The sequence below is a fragment of the Mustela erminea genome, chromosome 6 (assembly GCF_009829155.1).
Source record: "Mustela erminea isolate mMusErm1 chromosome 6, mMusErm1.Pri, whole genome shotgun sequence".
Classification (NCBI taxonomy): Eukaryota; Metazoa; Chordata; class Mammalia; order Carnivora; family Mustelidae; genus Mustela; species Mustela erminea.
In genome coordinates this window covers 127,945,221-127,965,522 of record NC_045619.1, presented here as the reverse complement: position 1 = coordinate 127,965,522, position 20,302 = coordinate 127,945,221, and the positions used below count along the sequence as shown (strand labels likewise).

The window sequence follows — 20,302 nt, the reverse complement described above, 5'->3', positions numbered from 1 at the left end:
CTTGCACAAGAGCCAGAATCAGAGGAGGGGAGGGGGCATGATGGTTGGGTGAGTGAACCAGTGAACCCTGGAGCTAGGTTAACTGGTCTAGAATTCTCAGTCCTACTTTGTTGAATCTGGAGTACTTGGGGTATCCAGCAGGAAACACTGACTAAATGCAACCTACAGGTTAAGATTTGTCCTACTGAGTTATACATACAGCAAAACAAGATCTGTCTTCTTTAATTTGGTATCCAGAATTAGCTTAAACTTTGTACCACACTTGAATTTAACTCCTGAGAAGAAAGTTTTAAAAAGCAGATAGGTGAGCTTTTCTTTTCCTTTTTTTTTTTTTTTTTTTTTTTGCAAAGATTTTATTTATTTATTTGACAGACAGAGATCACAAGCAGGCAGAGAGAGAGGGGGGAAACAGGCTTCCTGCTTACCAGAGAGCCCGATGCGGGGCTCAATCCCAGGACCCTGAGATCAAGACCTGAGCCAAAGGCAGAGGCTTATCCCATTGAGCCACCCAGGTGCCCCTATGTATGCTTTTCCGACAATCACTTGTTTCAACCTGACCCAACCGTCACTCTTATCTTAAACTTGAGGGTTACCAACTCTTGTGAAATTATACTGATAGGAGGGGGACTTGGGGGACAGACGGATATTCTTATTTCTTAGTTTGGTCAGGAAGTACCACTGAGATAAGCTCAGGAATGTGCTGCAGACTCCAAATATTCATATTAATATTTACAAATAATTGTACTGATCTCCCCAAAGAGGGGATCCACTGAAAGTCTGCGATAGGGGAAGTGCACGAGTGGACCCCTTTTTCATCCTGACAATTAATGAGAACTTCCTCATTGTTGGAGGAAAACACAGGGAGCAGGAAGATGAACCGAATGGGAACTTCACCCTGCGGAAAGTAGGGATTTAAAAGGAACTGAAGGTGCGTCCATGGCAGGCAGGAAAAACGTCGGCAGGCCAAGAGAGGGAGGCAGACCGGTGAGGTCCTGGGGAGGTTCAGAGAAGCTTGGAAAAGCGAGGAGGTAGGGAAGTCTTGATGAAGCCTTTGAGTTAGGTCTTCGCACTTGGGTGGCACATGGACACCAATGATGAAGGCAGCAGAGTGGGGAAGGACAGTCGTGACCACCAGAGCCATCAAGAAGGCCAGTTCTTGGGGTTGGCCTGCCGAGCTCCCAATCCGGTTCTACCACAGAACAGCTATGTGGCTTCCAGCAAGTTCCCTAACCTCTCTGATCTTCAGCTTCCACATCTGAAACAGGGGATAACAGGAATTCCCCTCACAGGCGCTTGTTCTGGAAATCAGATGAGAATGAATGGAAGCGCGGTGCTCGGCACAGGGCCTGGCCTGGGGTCGGTATCATTTTGAATGTCAGTCGGTATCACGGTTGCTGGTGGTGGGTGATGGAGGAGAACCCTGAATGACTGCAAGAGGATTCGTTAGGAGTATTTCTGGAAGCTTCCATTTCTACGGGATTCTCTTCCTTTCGTTTTTTATTTATTAGAGAGAGGGAGAGAGAGAGAGAGAGAGAGAGAGAGAGAGCACAAGCAGGCGGAGGGGCAGAGGAAGTGGAAGAAACACTGCTGAGCAGGGAGCCGTAAGTGGGACTCGATCCCCAGACCCTGGCATCATGACCTGAGCTGAAAACAGGTGCTTAACTGACTGGACCACCCAGGCGCCCCCCTCTTCTCTTCCATTTCTATAGGATTACTTCATCCCTCCCCAAATCCCAAACTCCTTCTCTCAACCAGAACGCTGCCCCATGGAAAAAGGAGCTCTAAGGCATGCCCATTTCGGACATACATACTAAATGACATATTCGTGTTCTTTTTTCATTTTGGGGTGATGGGGGTGAAGGGTATCTTTTTAGCCAGGCTGAAAAGAGAACAAAATGGAGCAAAGTCAAACATTAAAAAAAATGCCATGAAACAGTCACCTAACAGGGTTAAGAAGTGAAAGAAATTTAAGAAAAGAAAGAAAAGAAAAAGGAAGGATATTTAATGGGTTCTGAAATCTCATCAGGAGCATCCTATCAAAACTTGAAAAGCCTTAACAGAAATGCCAAGAAGGGAGGCTACAGCTGAATACAGAGAGTCAGAGAGAACTAGGTTCAAATTCAGTGCCTGACATTTACCAGCTGGGTGGGCCTCGGAAAGACTCACGGGCCTCAGCCACGTCATCGTCATCGATAAAAATGGAGTCAGTTACCTCCTTGGCAGAGTTATTGGCTAATCAGTATGTAAAGTAGTTAGCACATTGCCTGCTGTGAAGATACAAAAAGGCTGTTATCTTACATCCAAAAAAACAATGGTCTAGAATGAATACCACTTGCGCCCTGCCTGGTTCCACAGAGAAATGACCAGGATTCAGAGAAATTATTACCATTTTGCCCCCCCCCCCCAAAGTCACAGTGGAGCATCTGACAAGAAGTCGAAAGTGGGAAAATCGCAAAGGGAGGCCAGGAACGTGGCCAACACACAAAACACATGCGGTGAATGCCCGCGCGCTTGTTGTGGGCGGGCCACACATTTAATTCTAAGCTTTAGAGTAGCAACACAAAGAGGGAAAATGATCACTTTCAAGATTCAAAGTGTCCACATGACAAAAATAAACCAGGAGCAGCACAGCTCTCTGTGGTGATGAGAACAGAGGTATTTTTACAGCGGGCTCTCGTTAATGACAGAAAATGCGTTAATACAGGAATTGCGGCGCGACGGTGAGAGCGGTCCGTGCGTGCTGGGTTTACGCTCACCGTGGGTGAGACATCGCGGCCGGCTTCTGGAGGGGTACAAACATGGACACAAGATGGTCTGCGCCTTTGGAGAATTTACAGTCTTGCGGACGAAATGCATAGGCATCTGAATGTTTTATGACACTAGGACAACATGCCAAGTGCCCCTGGATGGAGAGGAAAAATGAATTCTGCCAAAGCCTTATGGGAATCTTCATCAAGTAGGTGGTCTTTTAGTTTTTATGTTTTAACATCTCAATTTTCAGCCATTTGGAAACAGGAGAGAAAGTGATCTGAGAACTCCCATCATCCGCCTGCATTTTTCAGCAGTTCACTGATTTTGTTTCACCTGTAACGGTTTTTTTGGTTTACTCTGCTGGGGTATTTTAAGCAAATCCCATTCATCATGCCATTTAGCCTGTAAATACTTGGCATGATTCATGTTACCAGACATAACCACCAAGCCATGACTATACCCAATGGAATGACCAGTTATCCCTTAACATCACCTTATCCCTTTTTTTTCCTTAAAGGTTTTATTTATGTACTTGAGAGAGAGAGAGAGAGAGAGAGAGAGAAAATGGGTGAAGAAGGGCAGAGAGAGAGGGAGAAAGAATCTGAAGCAGACGCCACACTGAGCACAGAGCCCAACACGGGGCTCGATCCCACGACCGCAAGGTCACAACCTGAGTCGAAACCAAGAGTCAGACGCTTAACTGACTGAGCCACCCAGGTGCCCCAACATCACCTGAATCCCAACACATGTTTAAATTTCCCATAGACTTTCACCGATGTCTTTGACAGCGGGTTGTTCCAGTCAGGATCCCAACATGGCGCCCACGAGGCATTTGGTGGTTATGGTATAGACGTGACCTGGGAAACATACAGGGTCCGCCCACCTTTTTTTTTTTTTTTCCCCCAGACCAGCGGTTTATTGAAGGAATCGGGCAATTGTCCTGTTGGATGTTAGATGGAAGTGATTTTGAAAGGCAGATCTGTGGGGAGGGAGAGGGAATTTCAGACACCCGCAGTAAGAACTGTGAGATAACTCTGCTTGGGTGTTGGTTTGTGGATGATACTGTCCATGAGTTGCTATTCTTTGTGTGGGGGGATGGTGGGCTTAGGGGGTTGGCTTGGGAAGCAAGGGTATGCAGAGGTGGGAACCTGAATAAAGGCTACTGCATGACTGATCACTAGTGATGCTAAGAGCCGGAGATCCAGAGCCTACCTGCCTGGGTTCAAATCTCAGCTTGGCCGCTCTCTAGCTCTGTGGTCTTGGGTAAATTTCTTAACGTACCTAAGCAACTGTTTTCTGAGCTGTCAAGAGGATGGCATATACCAACCAATACTGCCTCAAAATGTTGTCTTGGGGGGTTAAATGAGATCACTCATAAGAGTGCTTAGTAAATGCTCAAAAGAGTTAGCTTTTGTGAGAAGAGCTATCACAGTGCAGGCCATGGCAGAAGGGGCATCTGTAAGAGGCCTTCCCGGATGGCCTGGATCAGCTCGGGTGGCTGGGGAAGTGTTGAGAAACAGGAGTTAGGCAATCAAACAATCACTGATAACTCAACTTTTTGAAATCTCTTCTTCCCAACTTGTTGAAATGCATACCCCACCCCCTCATCAACATCACTCTACCTTGCCTAAACAGAAAAAGCAAGAAGGAAAAGGACTTTGGAGGAAAAAAAAAAAAAAAGATTACGATTTTTTTTTCTTCAATGGGATATGATGGAGACATTGGAAGAATACCCATGTGGAGATGGCCACTTGGAAGTTAAACACCGGGCTCTTGAAGTCTAGAGAGACGGCAGAGCTGGGGTTATAATTTTAAGGGTCATCCACATCGATGTAATGGTTAAGTCAGCAGGAAGATAAAAACCACAAGTGAAAGGATGCAGATTAAAAAAAAAAAAATTCATATGCACGCGCACACACACACACACAGACACACACACTGGTGAAGTCCGCCTGAGCACACTGGAGACCACTGAGAGGCAGGAGGAAGAGGAGTTAATGAATGAAGCAGGCTGAGATGTGTTTGAACGTAAGCAAGGGATTTAGAAATGGCGGAGTAAATAGAATCCCAAGGTTTCTAAGGAGACCGTTCCTGGGTGTCAGAGGCAGAGCTGAAATAAGAGAGGTCTGGGGGCCGCGACTGATCTTGGTATTAGGACGTATTTAAGATGGCTGGCCAGGTCTGGTGAGGCTGTTCTAAAGGCAAATCTGGGGGTGCCTGGGTGGCTCAGTGGGTTAAAGCCTCTGCCTTTGGCTCAGGTCCTGGCATCGAGCCCCATATCAGGCTCTCTGCTCGGCAGGGAGCCTGCTTCGCCCCATCTCTCTGCCTGCCTCTCTGCCTGCTTGTGATCTCTGTCAAATAAATTTAAAAAATCTTAAAAAATAAATAAATAAAGGCAAATCTGGGAGCTGTCCCATGTAAGTAAAAACGAAAGACATACAAGAGGGAAAGAACTGAATGACAGGAGCAAAAATCGCAGAAGTCATCTCAACGTGCGTTGGAGGGTGGAAAAGCCCCGAAACTGCGAAAAAGGCACCGGGCTCGGTGAACCGGAAGTTCCTGGTGCCCTCTGAGAGTCCCCAGATGGAATGGTTCCTCTCTGAGTTGTGCATTTGTGAGTGACGAGGCCCTGTGAGCACATACATAATTTTGCAAGAAGGCCACTTCCATCTGGTGAGCTCAGTCCCTTGGGAACTAAATTTCAAAAACTACTATCTAATTTTGTCAGGAAACACTAGCCACGTGATTTAAATTGGATCGGGGTGATTTGCACCCATGTGCGAAGAATCAGGAGCCGGGTGTGCTCCGTTCCCGCAGAGAACCACAAGTCTCCGTGCACACACGAGCCTCCCCAGTGCTCAGCCAGACGCTAAATGAGAAGCTAGACGCAGGCTCTCCCCACCAGGCCCGTATTCCGTCCATGCTCTGGGGCCCCCAAGCTCAAAGTCAGTACTTCAGTCTAGCAGGCTTCCTGGGGGACACCCCTGCCGTTGTCATCGTCCTCATTAAACTGCTCTGGCGAACTGACCCGGGTAGATTTCGAGTCTCCCGCGGTCTTTGGTTTCACAGGCTAAGATCTTAAACGCACTGTTAAGGCCGGTCTCGGAGGCCACCGCACTTCTGCGGTTGCGGTTTTTGCGCCTCTGCTCGATCCAACAACCAACGTCTTCCCTGCTCGGCGTGTGTGCGGGGAACGAGTGGGCCGCGGGGCGGGCTGTCCCAGGCGGCGTCTGGAAGCTGGCGCTGCGTCCCTGACTCCTGCGGGCAGTTATCATCAAATTCCTTCACGGCCACGCGCACATTGCAACCATACGGAAGGAGTGAGTGCCCTAAACCCACCATGCGGCTTGGTTTAGTCTACAGCCATTGATCCTTGCTCTGTTCTCTCTCTGTTCTTCACCATAAGTGTGGGGGGGGGGGGGTGCAGCTGGGCTCCAGGCCGGGCTCAGCCAAGCCTCCTTTCCTTTAATGGCAAAGCAACTATACTCATGGTCAGAGAATTCCAACCTCCACAGCCAAAAGGTGAGGCAGAAGGAATTCCACATCTGAAGCTTCTGGAATCTGTGACCAGGTGCCAAGTTACAAATGGCAGGCGTGATCACACCTCGTTGATTTTTAAAACCAGGTTCTAAAAAGACTAAAAGACTAAAAAGACTCGTGTCTAAGTAGTCTTGTCAGAAACCTACAAGCATGTCTGGGAGTTGGATGGTGAACATTTGTTGTCTTGTCATCTGGGGACAACAGTCGATTTCCTCACACGAAAAAATGCTGCCTGAAGTAGGCTGTGGGTAACACAGAATGATCACTAGGGTCTGGTCTAAAAGTAAAAGCAGAACAACTAGAAACCCACAGCACACATCCTGAATTCTAATAGGTTTCGCCCATATGGTTGATATTTGAGTCTCTACGTGCTCACTGCTGGTCCTTATGTAGGTGCCACATCTGCTTGAGAGTTAAAACAGGTGTCCTCCCCAGCCCTAAACAAGATTTCCAGAGGCGATTCTGGGGCCCCTGTGTGGGCTCTACGTAGCAGAAACAGATCTCTGAGTGCCATGAAACTCCAGTTGGAAGGCTAGACATTTCAAAAAAATTAAAGATATCCAGGGGCAACAAAGACTCTTAAGAATGTCACTGAGAAGGAATAACGAAATAACACAAAGCAAGGGTCCTGTAACACTCAGTCCGTGTATCACGATCAGCATGACTCAGTCTTCACGTGGCGCTGGTTTACATTTAAAGTGTAACTAGCTAAAAATAAGCCTCAAAATCCTAGATTTTCTGAAGTAGCAACACAGACCTCACTTCAAATCGCACATCATTTCTCTCTCTCTCTCTCACACACACACACACACACACACACACGAATCAGCAGTTGAGGATATAAGGGGCCCTTTCCTTCCAAAATATGGGCTCCGATCCCACAATGTCATCACTCATGTTCCAGACCAGAATTCCCTAGAAATTCTTCCAGCACTTTCTATCGGACCTCCTGGCCTCTTGATCCTAAATTCACATACCATGTGGGGTACACAGAACAATGGTCCCCCAAAGATGTCTGCTTCCTAATCCACAAAACCTCTGACTACACAAGAAAGGGGGGTTAAGGGTGCTAATCAGTTGACCTTAAGATAAAGAGATTATTCTGGGGCACAGGGTGGGCCCAGTGTAATCACAAATGTCCTTAAATGTGGAAGAGGGAAGGTCAGACATGTGGTGATGGAGGCTGGATCCGAGACATGCTGTTTGGCTGAGTCTGAAGATGGAAAGAAGCGTCCACAAGCTGAGGAACATGCGTGATCTCCAGAACATTCTCTCTAGAGCTTCCTGAAAGGAAAGCGGATGTCCCGCCACTGACCCCTTGAGCAGACAGCCCACTGAGACCATGTGGGACTTCTGACCACCAGAACTGAACGATAGTAAATCTGTGCCATTTTAAGCCAGGAAACGTGTATTAACTTGTTACAGCAGCAATAACAAACTGATACATTCTATCCAGGATGCAGAGATGAGCCCACATCAGGATTGCAACCACAATGCTAGGATAGGCAATGTCAGGGATTCTCTGGCAAGAAGACCTATTCATTTACTTTCTTCCTAGTTAAACTCCAGCACCCAGTGGGGTGCTAGTCCTCAGAAAGGATGGTATAAAATGGTGCAGCATATTCTAAATTTGTGTGTGTGGTGGGGAGGAGGTACAGCTGGAGGGGAACACAGCACTATTGTTAGAAACTCAGTCCCTTTTTTAGCGAACCTGCCTTAATATGATTTTTAAAATCTGTCTTTTCTGTTTCCCTGTTCTCTTCTCTTCAAAACACCCCTGGGTGCTTTCAATGTCTGGATATAATCTTCGGAGATCATCTATATCTAGAGAGTGTCAGCTCCCACATCATGCAGTTTTTTGGACTATGCCTTCGATGGGATTCAGAGAAGGTCTGATGATATTTAATACAGTACAGCTGCAAACAGTCATGAATCAGAAGGTGAATAATTTAATTAGAATACTAGGGCTTGCTTGGAATAGCTGATATAAGGCTATTAAGAGATTCTACATGGAACTGGACATGGATTTGCTGGTGGTGTTGTTTGTAAGTTAGTTTTAATTAGAAAAAAAATAACAAGAGTTCCTCTAAGCAAGTTAATGTGTACGGACCAAAGATGCTTTTAGGCAAAGACTTTTAGGATCCCCTTGGAGGGAGGACACAACTCAAGTCCATGCTCAGAGATAAATGAGGATGTGCCAGGCCCTATTTCGGTCCCCCTGCCCCAGATGTCCACAAAATTGAATTCTTTACCAAGGCACAAATCATGAGTCATCAGACAAGATGAGAGGTGAGAAGCCTTGAAACCCGGCAGTGGGGTGTGGCTTCATCAGGAGACCATACCAGAGAAAGGGATGGCCTGACCTATCGAATAAAATTAAAACTAGAACGGGAACACTTACCCTCATGTCTCCATTCACAGTTTTCGGTATGTGGTTGAATGCATGTGCGGGGTCCTTGTTGTACACTTTGAGGAGCGATCTGTCCTGAATGTTCCTGGAATCAAAAACATCAATGACTACGGCAGATGAAAGGAGCCTCACTTTGGCCATTTCTTTTGCCTGCCCTGCAGAATCAGGCAGAAGACACGAACAGGCAATCCAAAGGCTGTCTACAGTCAACCGGACAAAAAGTTCCTTCACCATACAATAGGCAAAAATCAATAAGCAAAAGGAGAAAAGGGACTCCAGCTTCTCTTTCCCGTTTTTGTTCCCCAGGAAAGTATTCCTCTCTCCCTGCGGTTCTCCACCCACAAGTATCAGTTAGCGTGGACTTTCTTTCAAGATTGGAGCAAGGAAAGCTAACACTTTCAGGGACAATAAAGCTCCAATACTCACACTACGTTCAAAGAGATTTGGTTAATATTTAAATACTTAATCGTTTACTTTGCCCAAATGCCTGGTTTTCTGCTTATCTCGCGAACGCACACAAAGGAAAATGGTTTTTCCTTCAAACACTTTCCGCAAGGAACAGAAAATGTTATTTGCAGTCCAGGAAAAAAAAAAAAAAGTGCCACCAAGATCAAAACCAGTATCTTTACAATGCCTTTTTTTCCTTCCACAGTGGCTATTAAAAATAACTCGTCTACGTACAAGAGGACTGAGAGGACGGGCAGAGTCTTTGGAAGGAAGAGCAGCAGATCGAGTCTTCTGCTTGTCTCTTTCTCCTCCGGAGCCCAGCACTTAGAGCCCGGAAGTCAGTCACGCCCCGGCCAAGGACCGAAGTCCCACATCTTGCTCAGAGCCTACCTTAAAATTATTTAAGAGCATAGGAATGTCTACGAAGTCCTTCTCCCTCCAAATTCAGCTTTTGCCAGCAGAAGGGCCACCCAAGGCGCATTTAGCCCCGTCTACACTGCGTCCTCCTGAGCCCGGCGCGCTGAGCTCAGGAACGCGTGTGCAGAAAGATGCATTCCTTTCCTCCAGGTGCAGCAGCCGCACGTTCTGGGGGTTGATCGCAATCTCTGGGATTACTGGGTTATGTTTTGTTTTAAATGGAGTGGAGGATTCTTGGATTGGTCTTGCTTTCCTCCTTTAAATATCTGTCAGTAATTGCTTTGAAGCAATGACTAGCCCAAGCTTGCAGGGCTGTTCCAGACTTCAAGGAGCTCGTTACGAGGCGGCGTAAGGGGGAGCATGCAGAACCTTGTTATCTCAAAGGGGCGAGGTTACTATGAAGGCAAGAGCTCACAGAAGGTGAGGACGTGGAGGGGGGGGTTCCTTCAGTGAATCCCCGCTGTGGCTTTGGGGGTGGGGTGGGGAGTCACGAGTGACAATAGGAAGAAACTGAAAACCTTCCTTGAGCCATGAAAAAAACGTAGTGGGATTCTAAAGGTATTTAAAATACATGAGGTTGGTTTATGATTAATTTAGAAACATGCTCATCCGAGATGAACCAACAGTAAAGGCCCAGATTGCATTCACCATGGCAACATTTACAACACGGAATTTCAACCTGAACACTCCATAGCATTTCCCTAAGGAAAAAATAAAGAACCCAACCCAGTAACGAAATAGTTAAATGTTTAACCAATACACACTCATTTCAAAAACACTGGATATGAAAGGAAATTTGTCTTGGGCTCAGAAGATTAAAGCCATTGTCTTCAGTGACAGTCTACATGGTAGAGTTTTGGAGGGGACAGAGAGAATCTATATAATGTTGGGGAGATTTTATTCTACCAATCAAAATACAATTGAGGCATTTTATGCATATAAGCAAAGACAGAGAAGAATTCTTTGGAAAAAGACATACACAGGATCACCTATCATGAACATTATATCCACTATCAAATAAAAACACCTTAACCACTTAAATAGTTTTAGATCCATTTTTATCAGTAAATCAAAATACTGAAAAGGAAAGTTACAGACAATCTTATAAATCAATGACTTTCCCACTAAACATTTTAAAATTAGGTTTTAAAAAACGACTTTCACAAATGTTAACCTATTAACTGAAAACTATTATTGTTGAAAGAAAGGATCTTGTCTTCTTTCAAGCACCATTTTCATCTGTTTTATCAACAGGCTTCGCATCAAGGAGGATCATCTCGGTTTGAAAGTTGAGGGGGACCAAATTTTCCCCTTTGTCCTCCCTCCCAATTCTCTTTTCGTAACTTCTTTGCGACACTCCGGAAGAATGAATAAAGGTAGCCCTAGCAGTGATGCTTTGAGGTTTGGGAAAGGCTCTGGAAAATCATGACTTTTTGCAAATTTAAAAACGCTTGTGTGAAAAAATAAAATAAAATAAAAATGCTTGCATGGGCCGCAAGACAGTAGGATCTGATTGTTCCTAATCACCTCATCAGGCTTGAGCTCCAAAACCAAAAATGGCTCGATGTTGTTTCATACAGATTCATTACGACCACTTCTCTCCAGTCCTCTAACTACAAAACATGGAAAGTCAAGAAAATAGCCGTAAAACAAGATGCCTGTGTGAAAACACTATCTGGGACTGTATAACCACAAATATACTCTTTAGATACAACGTGATGACTCTGTGTTTAAGTTTGTGCTCTGTAAATTCAATTTTTTTTAAAGTGACAGGCTGATTAATAATTTATTTCAAAAAACAGACATGAATTTTCCGATCCCATGAATATTTAAACATGCCTTTTCAAGGTAGCAAGGTGCTACAACAGATGTAGCCCCTATACCTTAGGGCCTATGCCAAAGCCCTAAATTACTCATACACCTTGGCACACACCAAAATGTCATTTGTGATCACTGTTAGGTATTTATCAATTCACATGTGTTATGCACTAGAGGCACACTGTTAAAAAGTGGTTACGGGGGTCACCTGGCTGGCTCAGTGGGTTAAGCTGCTGCCTTTGGCTCAGGTCATGATCTCAGGGTCCTGGGATAGAGCCCCGCATCGGGCTCTCTGCTCAGCAGGGAACCTGCTTCCTCCTCTCTCTCTGCCTGCCCATCTGCCTACTTCTGATCTCTCTCTCTGCCAAATAAATAAATAAAATCTTAAAGAAAAAAAAGTGCTTTCTATTAATGCCATAATGAAGAAACAGGGCATCCTGCTCTCCCCATGGAGAAGGGACCCAAAAATCCAAGTCGTGGACTAGATCAGTTGGGCAGGGAACATTCTGAGGGAATAAAAAAAAAAAAAAAAAAAACTCTTCACAAAGGATGTGGACAGTCAGGTCTGGGGCTGCACCTGGAAATGAAGAGGCTGGCTGTGTGATCTTGAGTAAGTCCCTTAACTTTTATGCATCTGAGTTTCTGGTCCCATAAAATGAAAGGGCTCAATTAGTCACTCAATAACTTTTTAAGTTCTAAAATGTCTAGGAGCTATACTAGGCGACTCCTTCTTGTTTGTGCTAATTCAAGTCTGGTGTGTCAGGCTGTTTGGCTGGGAGAGATCGGATGGGTCCCTTCTGCTCTAGACACACCACCATCATGGTGAACCCAGATGCTTTTACTTCTGTGCCCTCTGCCGTAGCATGAGTCCTCTTAGCCTCATTTGAGGGTACATTCTCCTAGAGGGCCCAGAAAAAGCCACCTGGAAAGTGAGATTTTTTTGGTGAGGGCAGCTACTTAAGAAAACCATGGAGACGGAGAATGCTTCTCAGTCTCTTTCTTTATGGACAACAGCACAGGGTTCCCTGCCTCTACTCTAACCTGTTGGGTGTAAATAATGGCCCAGTGGAATCACTACCCAACATGTTCACAGTCTCTGTGAGGGAAAAAGCACTTGAGAAGGAGCAGGGAAAGTTCCAGTCACAAGCATGTCCTAATGAGGTCCATCAAGTCTCCCCACTACCTTCTGGGCCTCAGCTCCCCCAGCTCTTAAACAGTGGATTGGTTACTTCTTATATTCTTCTCAGAGGTCATAGGCAAAGATCTATGTGGGAGAATCTGTCCTCATCTTTGTAAACCAAGTAAACTTTATAAATGGATTATAGAAAAACAGATGGTGAATTCGTACCTGGGTGAGATAAGCCTACCCAATCAGGACCAGTATACACTGTAGCAATGCTAAATGGAGTATGGTGGGACCCACCCCCCCCTTACACACACAAAATGTAACTACCTACCTTACATCATTTAGTTCATAATAGACATTTCTGCTTTCATCTTTGATGTAAATGGCGACACTGGGCGATTCTAGCATTTTCATGGTGAGCTGCTGTGGAAAGGCACTTACGAAGAGAGCACGGATTGTGTCTGCGCTTGTGATTTCATTCGGCATCCTGAGCTGCTTGGTTTCATCTCCGTACTGGAGATAGAGAACCCCTGCACGCAAAATGAACACAGTTATCAGCCCCAGATCAAGACTCACGCTACGTGCAGCAAAAGCTTACCCTTTTCTGTCTTATCCCAGGCACCAATGGTCAGGACAAGCCTGGAAAGCATGTAACAAGAGATGTTTGTTTGGAAGTCCCAAGGAACGCACTTCTGGTTATCACATGAACGCTCACTTTTATTCTCTGGAATCCAGGCAGGTGTTAAAGAGGCTAATTTTCAACTATTTTAAAACCAAAAGGACAAGAAGCTAACCTCTGGTAGCCTAAAGCAAAAGACAATACTTTATTCCCTTGAAAGGTATATTTAAGAATTTGACCCCGTCTGGCGATTTTGACTGGGTTTTTCATTAACTAACAACACAATCATTATAGCGATGGATAGGCTGTAATATAGCTTAAGTCTTTCTAGTCCATTCATTTGAAGCGGAAAAGCTACAATGTTTCTGTGACTCTAATACATGTTTATTGAATGTTTATACAAATTGCAGCTATCAAAGGAAAAGAATCTGGCATCCTAGTGTTTCAGAAAGAAAATGAACAAGTCAGTTACATAAAGAAAAACAGAAGCATAGGATCATAGAATCTTAGAGTTCCTGGGGGTATATGGCTTCCAATGAACCACACCTCCCAGTACCCATCCTCCTGGGGAGTGTAGTTAACTTCCCACGTGGACTCTGGGCGTGGCCATGTAACTTGTTCTGACCAATGAGACCTTAGCAAGTAAGATGCAAAATGGAGGCTTGGTGAGTGCTTGCATAAGAGACCTTGTCCTCTTGATGTGTGATCTTGGATGCTCCCTCAAAGAACCAAGCTTCTGTGAGTCCAACTGAGCCACGGGGGGAGGCCACATGAAGAATAACAAAAGTCCTGACTGAAGGCCCCCACTAAGCATCCATTCTATACACCATTGGCCAGTCGTGGGGGTGACCCACCTTGGGAGGAGAACCCCCAGCTCCAGGTGACCTGCCGCAGCTGCCAACACATGGAACCTAAATGGGATGCCTCCTCCCAAGCCCTGCCCAAATTACAGAATAAAGCAAGTAAGTAACTGTTGATTTAATTCACTATGTTTACGTAGTGAATTGTTATTCAAAAATGCGTTACTGAAACAGGGTATCAAAGATTCTGACATTTAATCTGACTCCACTTCTTGTGAGGATCTACTGAGGACAGACTACTATCACTAGAGTAAGCTTTGGCAGGAGACTGAGAAAAAGCACAGAATATGACTTCTGGTTACAGTAAGGCAATTTATGTAATAAATTTGTCTCTATCTCCTCCTGAAATTCCATTAAAGTGACAATGAAGATTAAAAAAGCATAGATCAAAGAATTAAGGGAATCAGAGAGGAAAGAGTACCAGACAAGAAAAGGCCGACACCTGAGTCTTCAAGGGGAGAACTCCGACACCTGAGTCTTCAAGGGGAGAACTCCAGATAAAACACGTAGGGCTAGGGAAGCTCCAGAAGCAAGGGACCAGATTCTTCTGAGGGGAGGAAGGCAGACTGAGTGGAAAGCATTAGGCCTGACTGAATTTTCTTTTCTTTCTAATGGTGCTGCAAACTTCGCCGAAGCTTGCTTTCTATCCCACTCAGCCAACTGACATCCCACATCCACAGAAGACCAAAGAGGTAGAACCAAACAGACTGGATTCTGGCTCACTAGGCATGGGGAGGGTGGGTGAGGTGCCTTCTCACAGAATGTTTGCAAAGGGGTGACCTTCAGTTAAGAAACTGGAGGAACCCCTCTAGGAAAGCTGACTCGCCTGTGAGAAAAGATCAATAGATTTTTGAGGGTGATGCTCACGTTCTGTTTGATCCTCATTATGAACTGGCCCAACCCATATATGAAAGCTTCCAGTCAGTATGACCACGTCTCACTCACACATTTGCAGGCTACCCAGAATTAACAGACGTTTCATACAAGCCACTAACACGAGACACCAAATAAACAGAAAACAGAAACTCAGAAATGAGGAGAGAGGCCAAGAAAAGGGGAACATTTGGAGAGCAAGAGTGAACTCTGGGAATAATGAGAGCAGGAATTAAAACTTCAGGAAGGAAGAGGGATGCCTGGCTGGCTCCATTGGTAGAATATGGGACTTGATCTTGGGGTTGGGTGTGGAGTTTACTTAATTAAAAAAAAAAAATTCAGGGAGGAAGAAAAGTCGATGAAATCTCAGAAAGTGGAGCAAAAAGATGAAGGGACAGGAGAGAGTGAAAAATAATAAGAAAAACAGAAAATGATGTCCGAGCATCCAAGTATTACTAATGGGAATCTGGGTCAAAGAGATCAGGAAAAACAGAAGACTTACAAAAAGCATTATAAAAAATTTCCCCCCAGACTTAGAGTGGAGAAGGGAGTTGGGGGAAATTGGAAAGGGAGGTGAACCATGAGAGACTATGGACTCTGAAAAACAATCTGAGGGTTTTGAAGGGACGGGGGGTGGGAGGTTGGGGTACCAGGTGGTGGGTATTATAGATGGCACGGATTGCATGGAGCACGGGGTGTGGTGCAAAAATAATGAATACTGTTATGCTGGAAATATAAAAAAAAAAAAAAAACCAAAAAAAAAAAAAAATTTCCCCCCACACTGAAGAGTCTGAGATCGGAGACTGAAAAAGGTTCTGAAATACACGACACAATCAGGGTGGTCACTGAGACATTCCAGATGGCAGAGGGGAGAACAGGAAGTCCCACAAGCTCCCAGAGCGTTGGAGAGAAAAGTCACAAACAAAGGAGCAACAGTCAGAAAGGCATGAGTTTTCTCAACAGCAACCCAGAAACCAGAAGACTAACAGAGAAATAGCTCCGAACATCCAGAGGGCAATATTTTTGATCGAGATCTCTATCCATCCAGATCATCGTTCAGATATTTCTGAAAAGTCTGCTTCTCAGTGAGGCCTTCCCTCACCACCTCTGTCAAAATTTCAGCACCCATTCTTCCAAATACTTCATACCCTCGTTTCATTTCTATTCCTCAGCATTTTCCCCATATGCTATAATTCATATTTTAACTGTTACTATCATTTATCATCACCTCCTTCCTCTAGACTGTAAGTTTCACGAGGTCAAGGATTTTTTTTTTTAATGTTTTTGTTGTTGTTGTTCACCTCAGTACCCTTAGTACCCACAGATACTACCTGTTACACAGCAGGTTCTCTCAATAAATGTTTGTGGAATGAATGATTTACCAGTCGGCCAAAAGGAGTGTTCATTTGGGGGTCTATCTAAGCTACAAGAGTTTTTGCTACATGAAACAGCCTCGTGACCTGTTCCCAATCTGAATACACATTAGAAGTATTTTCTGAAGTGGCTGTTTCCTTGACTGGAGTAGTCCTTTTGCACTAATCATAAACAGAGGAAATTCTGATACTCAGCTTCTTCAGGGAACTACTTTTTCAAGATATCCATGCTGTTACACATTCCACAGAATCCCAAAAAATCCTTTCAAGTCTGTCTGATCACAGATCTTGCAATTTTTCACCCCAAACGGGAGATGTGGTGACTGTCCCACATGATCCGTGATGCCACAGCTAAAGGCCAAAACCACTCTTGAGGTCTGGGCCCCAACCATGCTTGGGCGAGGTCCCCTGCCAATGGGCCACTTACAGCCTCACTACAGTCAAACAGCACAGCCTCATTTACCCGAAGGGCCTGGTTTTCATTCCTACATCTGCATTCTGTACATGTGTGTGCTTGAAATAGAATTTGTAGGCTCTGAGTGAAAAAAAAAAAAAAAAAAGGGCCCAAATTACGGTTACCTCAGGGTCTGGCTGGTGCTGCCGCCAGCTGGGTACACAAGTCCAGTTATAGATCGTGAAAATCCGGAGAAGATGGGAAAGATGCCTTTACAAACAGAGGAGAACAGTCTTTTTGTACTTGATTCAGTCTGCTTTCTCAATTCAGGAGAGGTATTCAGAAATGCTTGAACTCAGAAGGAAATCTCTTAATGTATGATGGCGGTTTACTGGCACCGTGATCAGATTCAGTACACTCTGGCATCCTTTCCTAGCTCAAAGGGTGGCGGCTTCCTCCAGAATACAGGGGAAGTCTGAAGGCCTTTGGATCAGAAACTCCCTTTTTATGAAGAAGGGAAGCAGACAGGGAAATGCATTTATAGGACGTCTGCTATGCGTCAGAAACGGGACGCACAGGCTTCACTTAATCAGCACAGCTTCTCTCCTCAGGTCGGTATTATGGCCCCATTTCACAGAGAGGGGAAAACAAAGCTCAGAAGGTTCAAGTCATTTGCCTAAAGTAAAAGCTCCTAAATGGTTAACGCGCTCATATATCCCATTTCTGTCCATCCACAGACCTGAGGGTGTCTTCCTTGAAGCCTGTGGCCTCTGAAATCCCACCCTGAGTGATACCCATCTCCTTCGACCTCCCTTTCTGGACCCTCTTAGCTGCCCTCACACTTTTTGCCTGACCCTCTGCTTGAAGACGCTGAGCGTGACAGGGGGTCAGCTCGGAGAAAAGATTCTTGTCTTTAAGTCAGCTTCAATGTGGACACATGGTTAGAAACAATCCGCATGCTGAGGGGAGCGGGGGGAGAGGGGGAGGTACAGAGCTCCAGAAGCAAGAGAGCGTTCATATGAACCTTGGGATACCTGGAGCCTCTCTGAGAAGCCAGAATATTCAAGAATTCTTCCACCTCAATGGCCCTGCAGAGACAATGTGGATTTTTCACCAAGAACTCTCAGTCATTTTTTACCAAAAAAAGTACACTTGGCAGGTCACGTTGGTGCAACACATCCTCAGAATCAGTTCCGGAACGTGGGACATCCTCTCAGTTACCTTGATTGGTACGCAAGGATTTTCACACGGTCACCTGGCTTGGACTGAATGTCTGTGTGTCTGTCCCAGTCCCCACCTTGCCTTCTTCTGTGGAAATCTTAATCCCCCGTTGGTTTTGGGAGTGGGGCCTCTGGGAGCTAATTCAGTCAGGAGGACGGAGCACCCTGGTGGGATTAGTGCCCTTCTAAGAAGTGAGTTGGTTTTCTCTCTCTGCTCTCGCTGTGTGGGGATACAAAGTGGAGACTGTCACCTGTAGACCATGAAGGAGGCCCTCCCCAGACGCCGGATTTGCTGGTGCCGCCGTCTTGACCTTTCCAGCCTTTGGAATGGTGAGAAACAAATGGTTTTAAGATACTCAGTCTAGGGTGGGGCGCCTGGGTGGCTCAGTCAGTTAAGTGTCTGGCTCTTGATTTTGGCTCAGGTCACCGTCTCAGGTTCCTGAGATCCAGCCCCAGGTTGGGCTCCTCAAGTTCAGTGGGGAGTTGGCTTCTCTCTCCCTCTGCCCCTCCCCCCACCCACATGCACTGGGGCATGAGAGCTCTCACTCTCTCTTCCAAAAATAAGTAAATAAATTAATCTTAAAAAAAAAAAAAAAAGATAGTCTGTGGTAATTTGTTATAGCAGCCTGGATGGACTAATACGGACCTATCTCCTATTCCTGCCTTATGATCCCAAACCGTGCCATATTCCCATGGCACTAGAGTTCCAGAAATCCTGTTGTCCTGTGAACTTGTCAGGCACATTTCTGCTGCATGCCATGTCATTGCCTTCGGTGATCTCCCCGCCAGTTTCCTTGGCATGCACAGGACCTTCTCTGGGCGATTTTCCCCCACCACTCCTCTATCACTTTGCCACTAAGAATTGAGGAATGAATTTTTCTAACACAAGTGCTCACATTGTGTTTTACTGAAACTGTAAGCATAGTTTTTAATTCCACAGTATGATTAGCTGTATTCATTAGATGGGAGTATAGTAGAATGTTAGGCACAAAGTAGATGCTCACATATCTTTTAGCTGAAAAGAATTCAATTCTCCATGTGATGTGGCCAAGTTAACAAGTATGCTTGCCTTGGTGCAGCCATTTTGGAAAACAGTGTGGAGATTCCTCAAGAAATTAAAAATAGAGAGCTTCCCTATGACCCTGCAATTGCACTACTGGGTATTTACCCTGAAGATACAGATGTAGTGAAAAGAAGGGCCATCTGTACCCCAATGTTTATAGCAGCAATGGTCACAGTCACCAAACTGTGGAAAGAACCAAGATGTCCTTCAACGGACGAATGGATAAGGAAGATGTGGTCCATATACACTATGGAGTATTATGTCTCCATCAGAAAGGATGAATACCCAACTTTTGTAGTGACATGGACAGGATTGGAAGAGATTATGCTGAGTGAAATAAATCAAGCAGAGAGAGCCAATTATCATATGGTTTCACTTATTTGTTGAGCATAACAAATAGCATGGAGGACAAGGGGTGTTAGAGAGGAGAAGGGAGTTGGGGTAAATTGGAGGGGGAGGTGAACCATGAGAGACTATGGACTCTGAAAAACAATCTGAGGGTTTTGAAGGGGTGGGGGGTGGGGGGTTGGGGGAACCAGGTGGTGGGTATTATAGAGGGCACAGATTGCATGGAGCACTGGGTGTGGTGCAAAAATAATGAATACTGTTACGCTGAAAAGAAAAACAAAAAACAAAAAACAAGTATGCTTGCCTTCTGGCATGCCTTCTACAATCTCCCCTAAATGGCATTTTCCACAGGCAGATGATGGTGACAATTCCAAATGACCTAAATTCCTCAGTTTCCCCAAATCCAATTTAAGATTATGCAGATCAATATTTGCATTACAACTACTGTGAATGGCTAACACCTTAAAAATATTAAGAGCTCTTATAGTATTTTCTAGTAGGAAACTCACTCTTCAACTCAATAAGAAAAGCATAAATATTAAAATATTAAGATAGCTTTTTATGCTTATAAAACTGGCAGAGGTTTTTATAATACAATAAACAATGCTGACAAGGGTCGGGAAAATGAATTTTCTCACATACCACAGTTGAGAAAATCAAATGACACCACATCTCTAAAGGGTTCATTATTAATATATGTCAAAAGCTGCCCAAATTATATATATGCTTTGAACCAGTAATTCTATTTCTACATATTTGTGCACAAAGATACAGTAATGGGGGTGCTTGATAAGGCATCATCTGTAAGAGCAGTATAGGGAAATCCCAATAGTAGGATTTTCGTGTAATAAATTAATTCACTTAAGAAATCTATTCATTGAACACGACACTGTTATTAAAAGGAATTCTAGGGGCACCTGGGTGGCTCAGTGGGTTAAGTCTCTGCCTTCGGCTTAGGTCACGATCTCAGGGTCCTGGGATCGAGCCCCACATTGGACTCTCTGCTCAGCGGGGAGACTGCTCCCCCTTCCCCCGCCTACTTG

At 45.0% G+C, this 20,302-nt stretch overlaps 1 protein-coding gene across 14 annotated transcripts in view; it reads right to left on the bottom strand.

The window, feature by feature from the left end:
* Positions 1 to 20,302, bottom strand: part of KIAA1217 (KIAA1217 ortholog) — a 291,604-nt gene that overhangs the window by 81,011 nt on the left and 190,291 nt on the right. For all 14 annotated transcript variants that reach the window (XM_032349632.1, XM_032349622.1, XM_032349624.1 and 11 more), the window contains 2 exons: positions 12,841 to 13,039; positions 8,693 to 8,786 (listed from right to left, as the gene is read on the bottom strand). In XM_032349632.1, the coding sequence (XP_032205523.1) occupies positions 8,693 to 8,786; positions 12,841 to 13,039 (293 nt within the window). The remainder of the gene's footprint in view (positions 1 to 8,692; positions 8,787 to 12,840; positions 13,040 to 20,302) is intronic.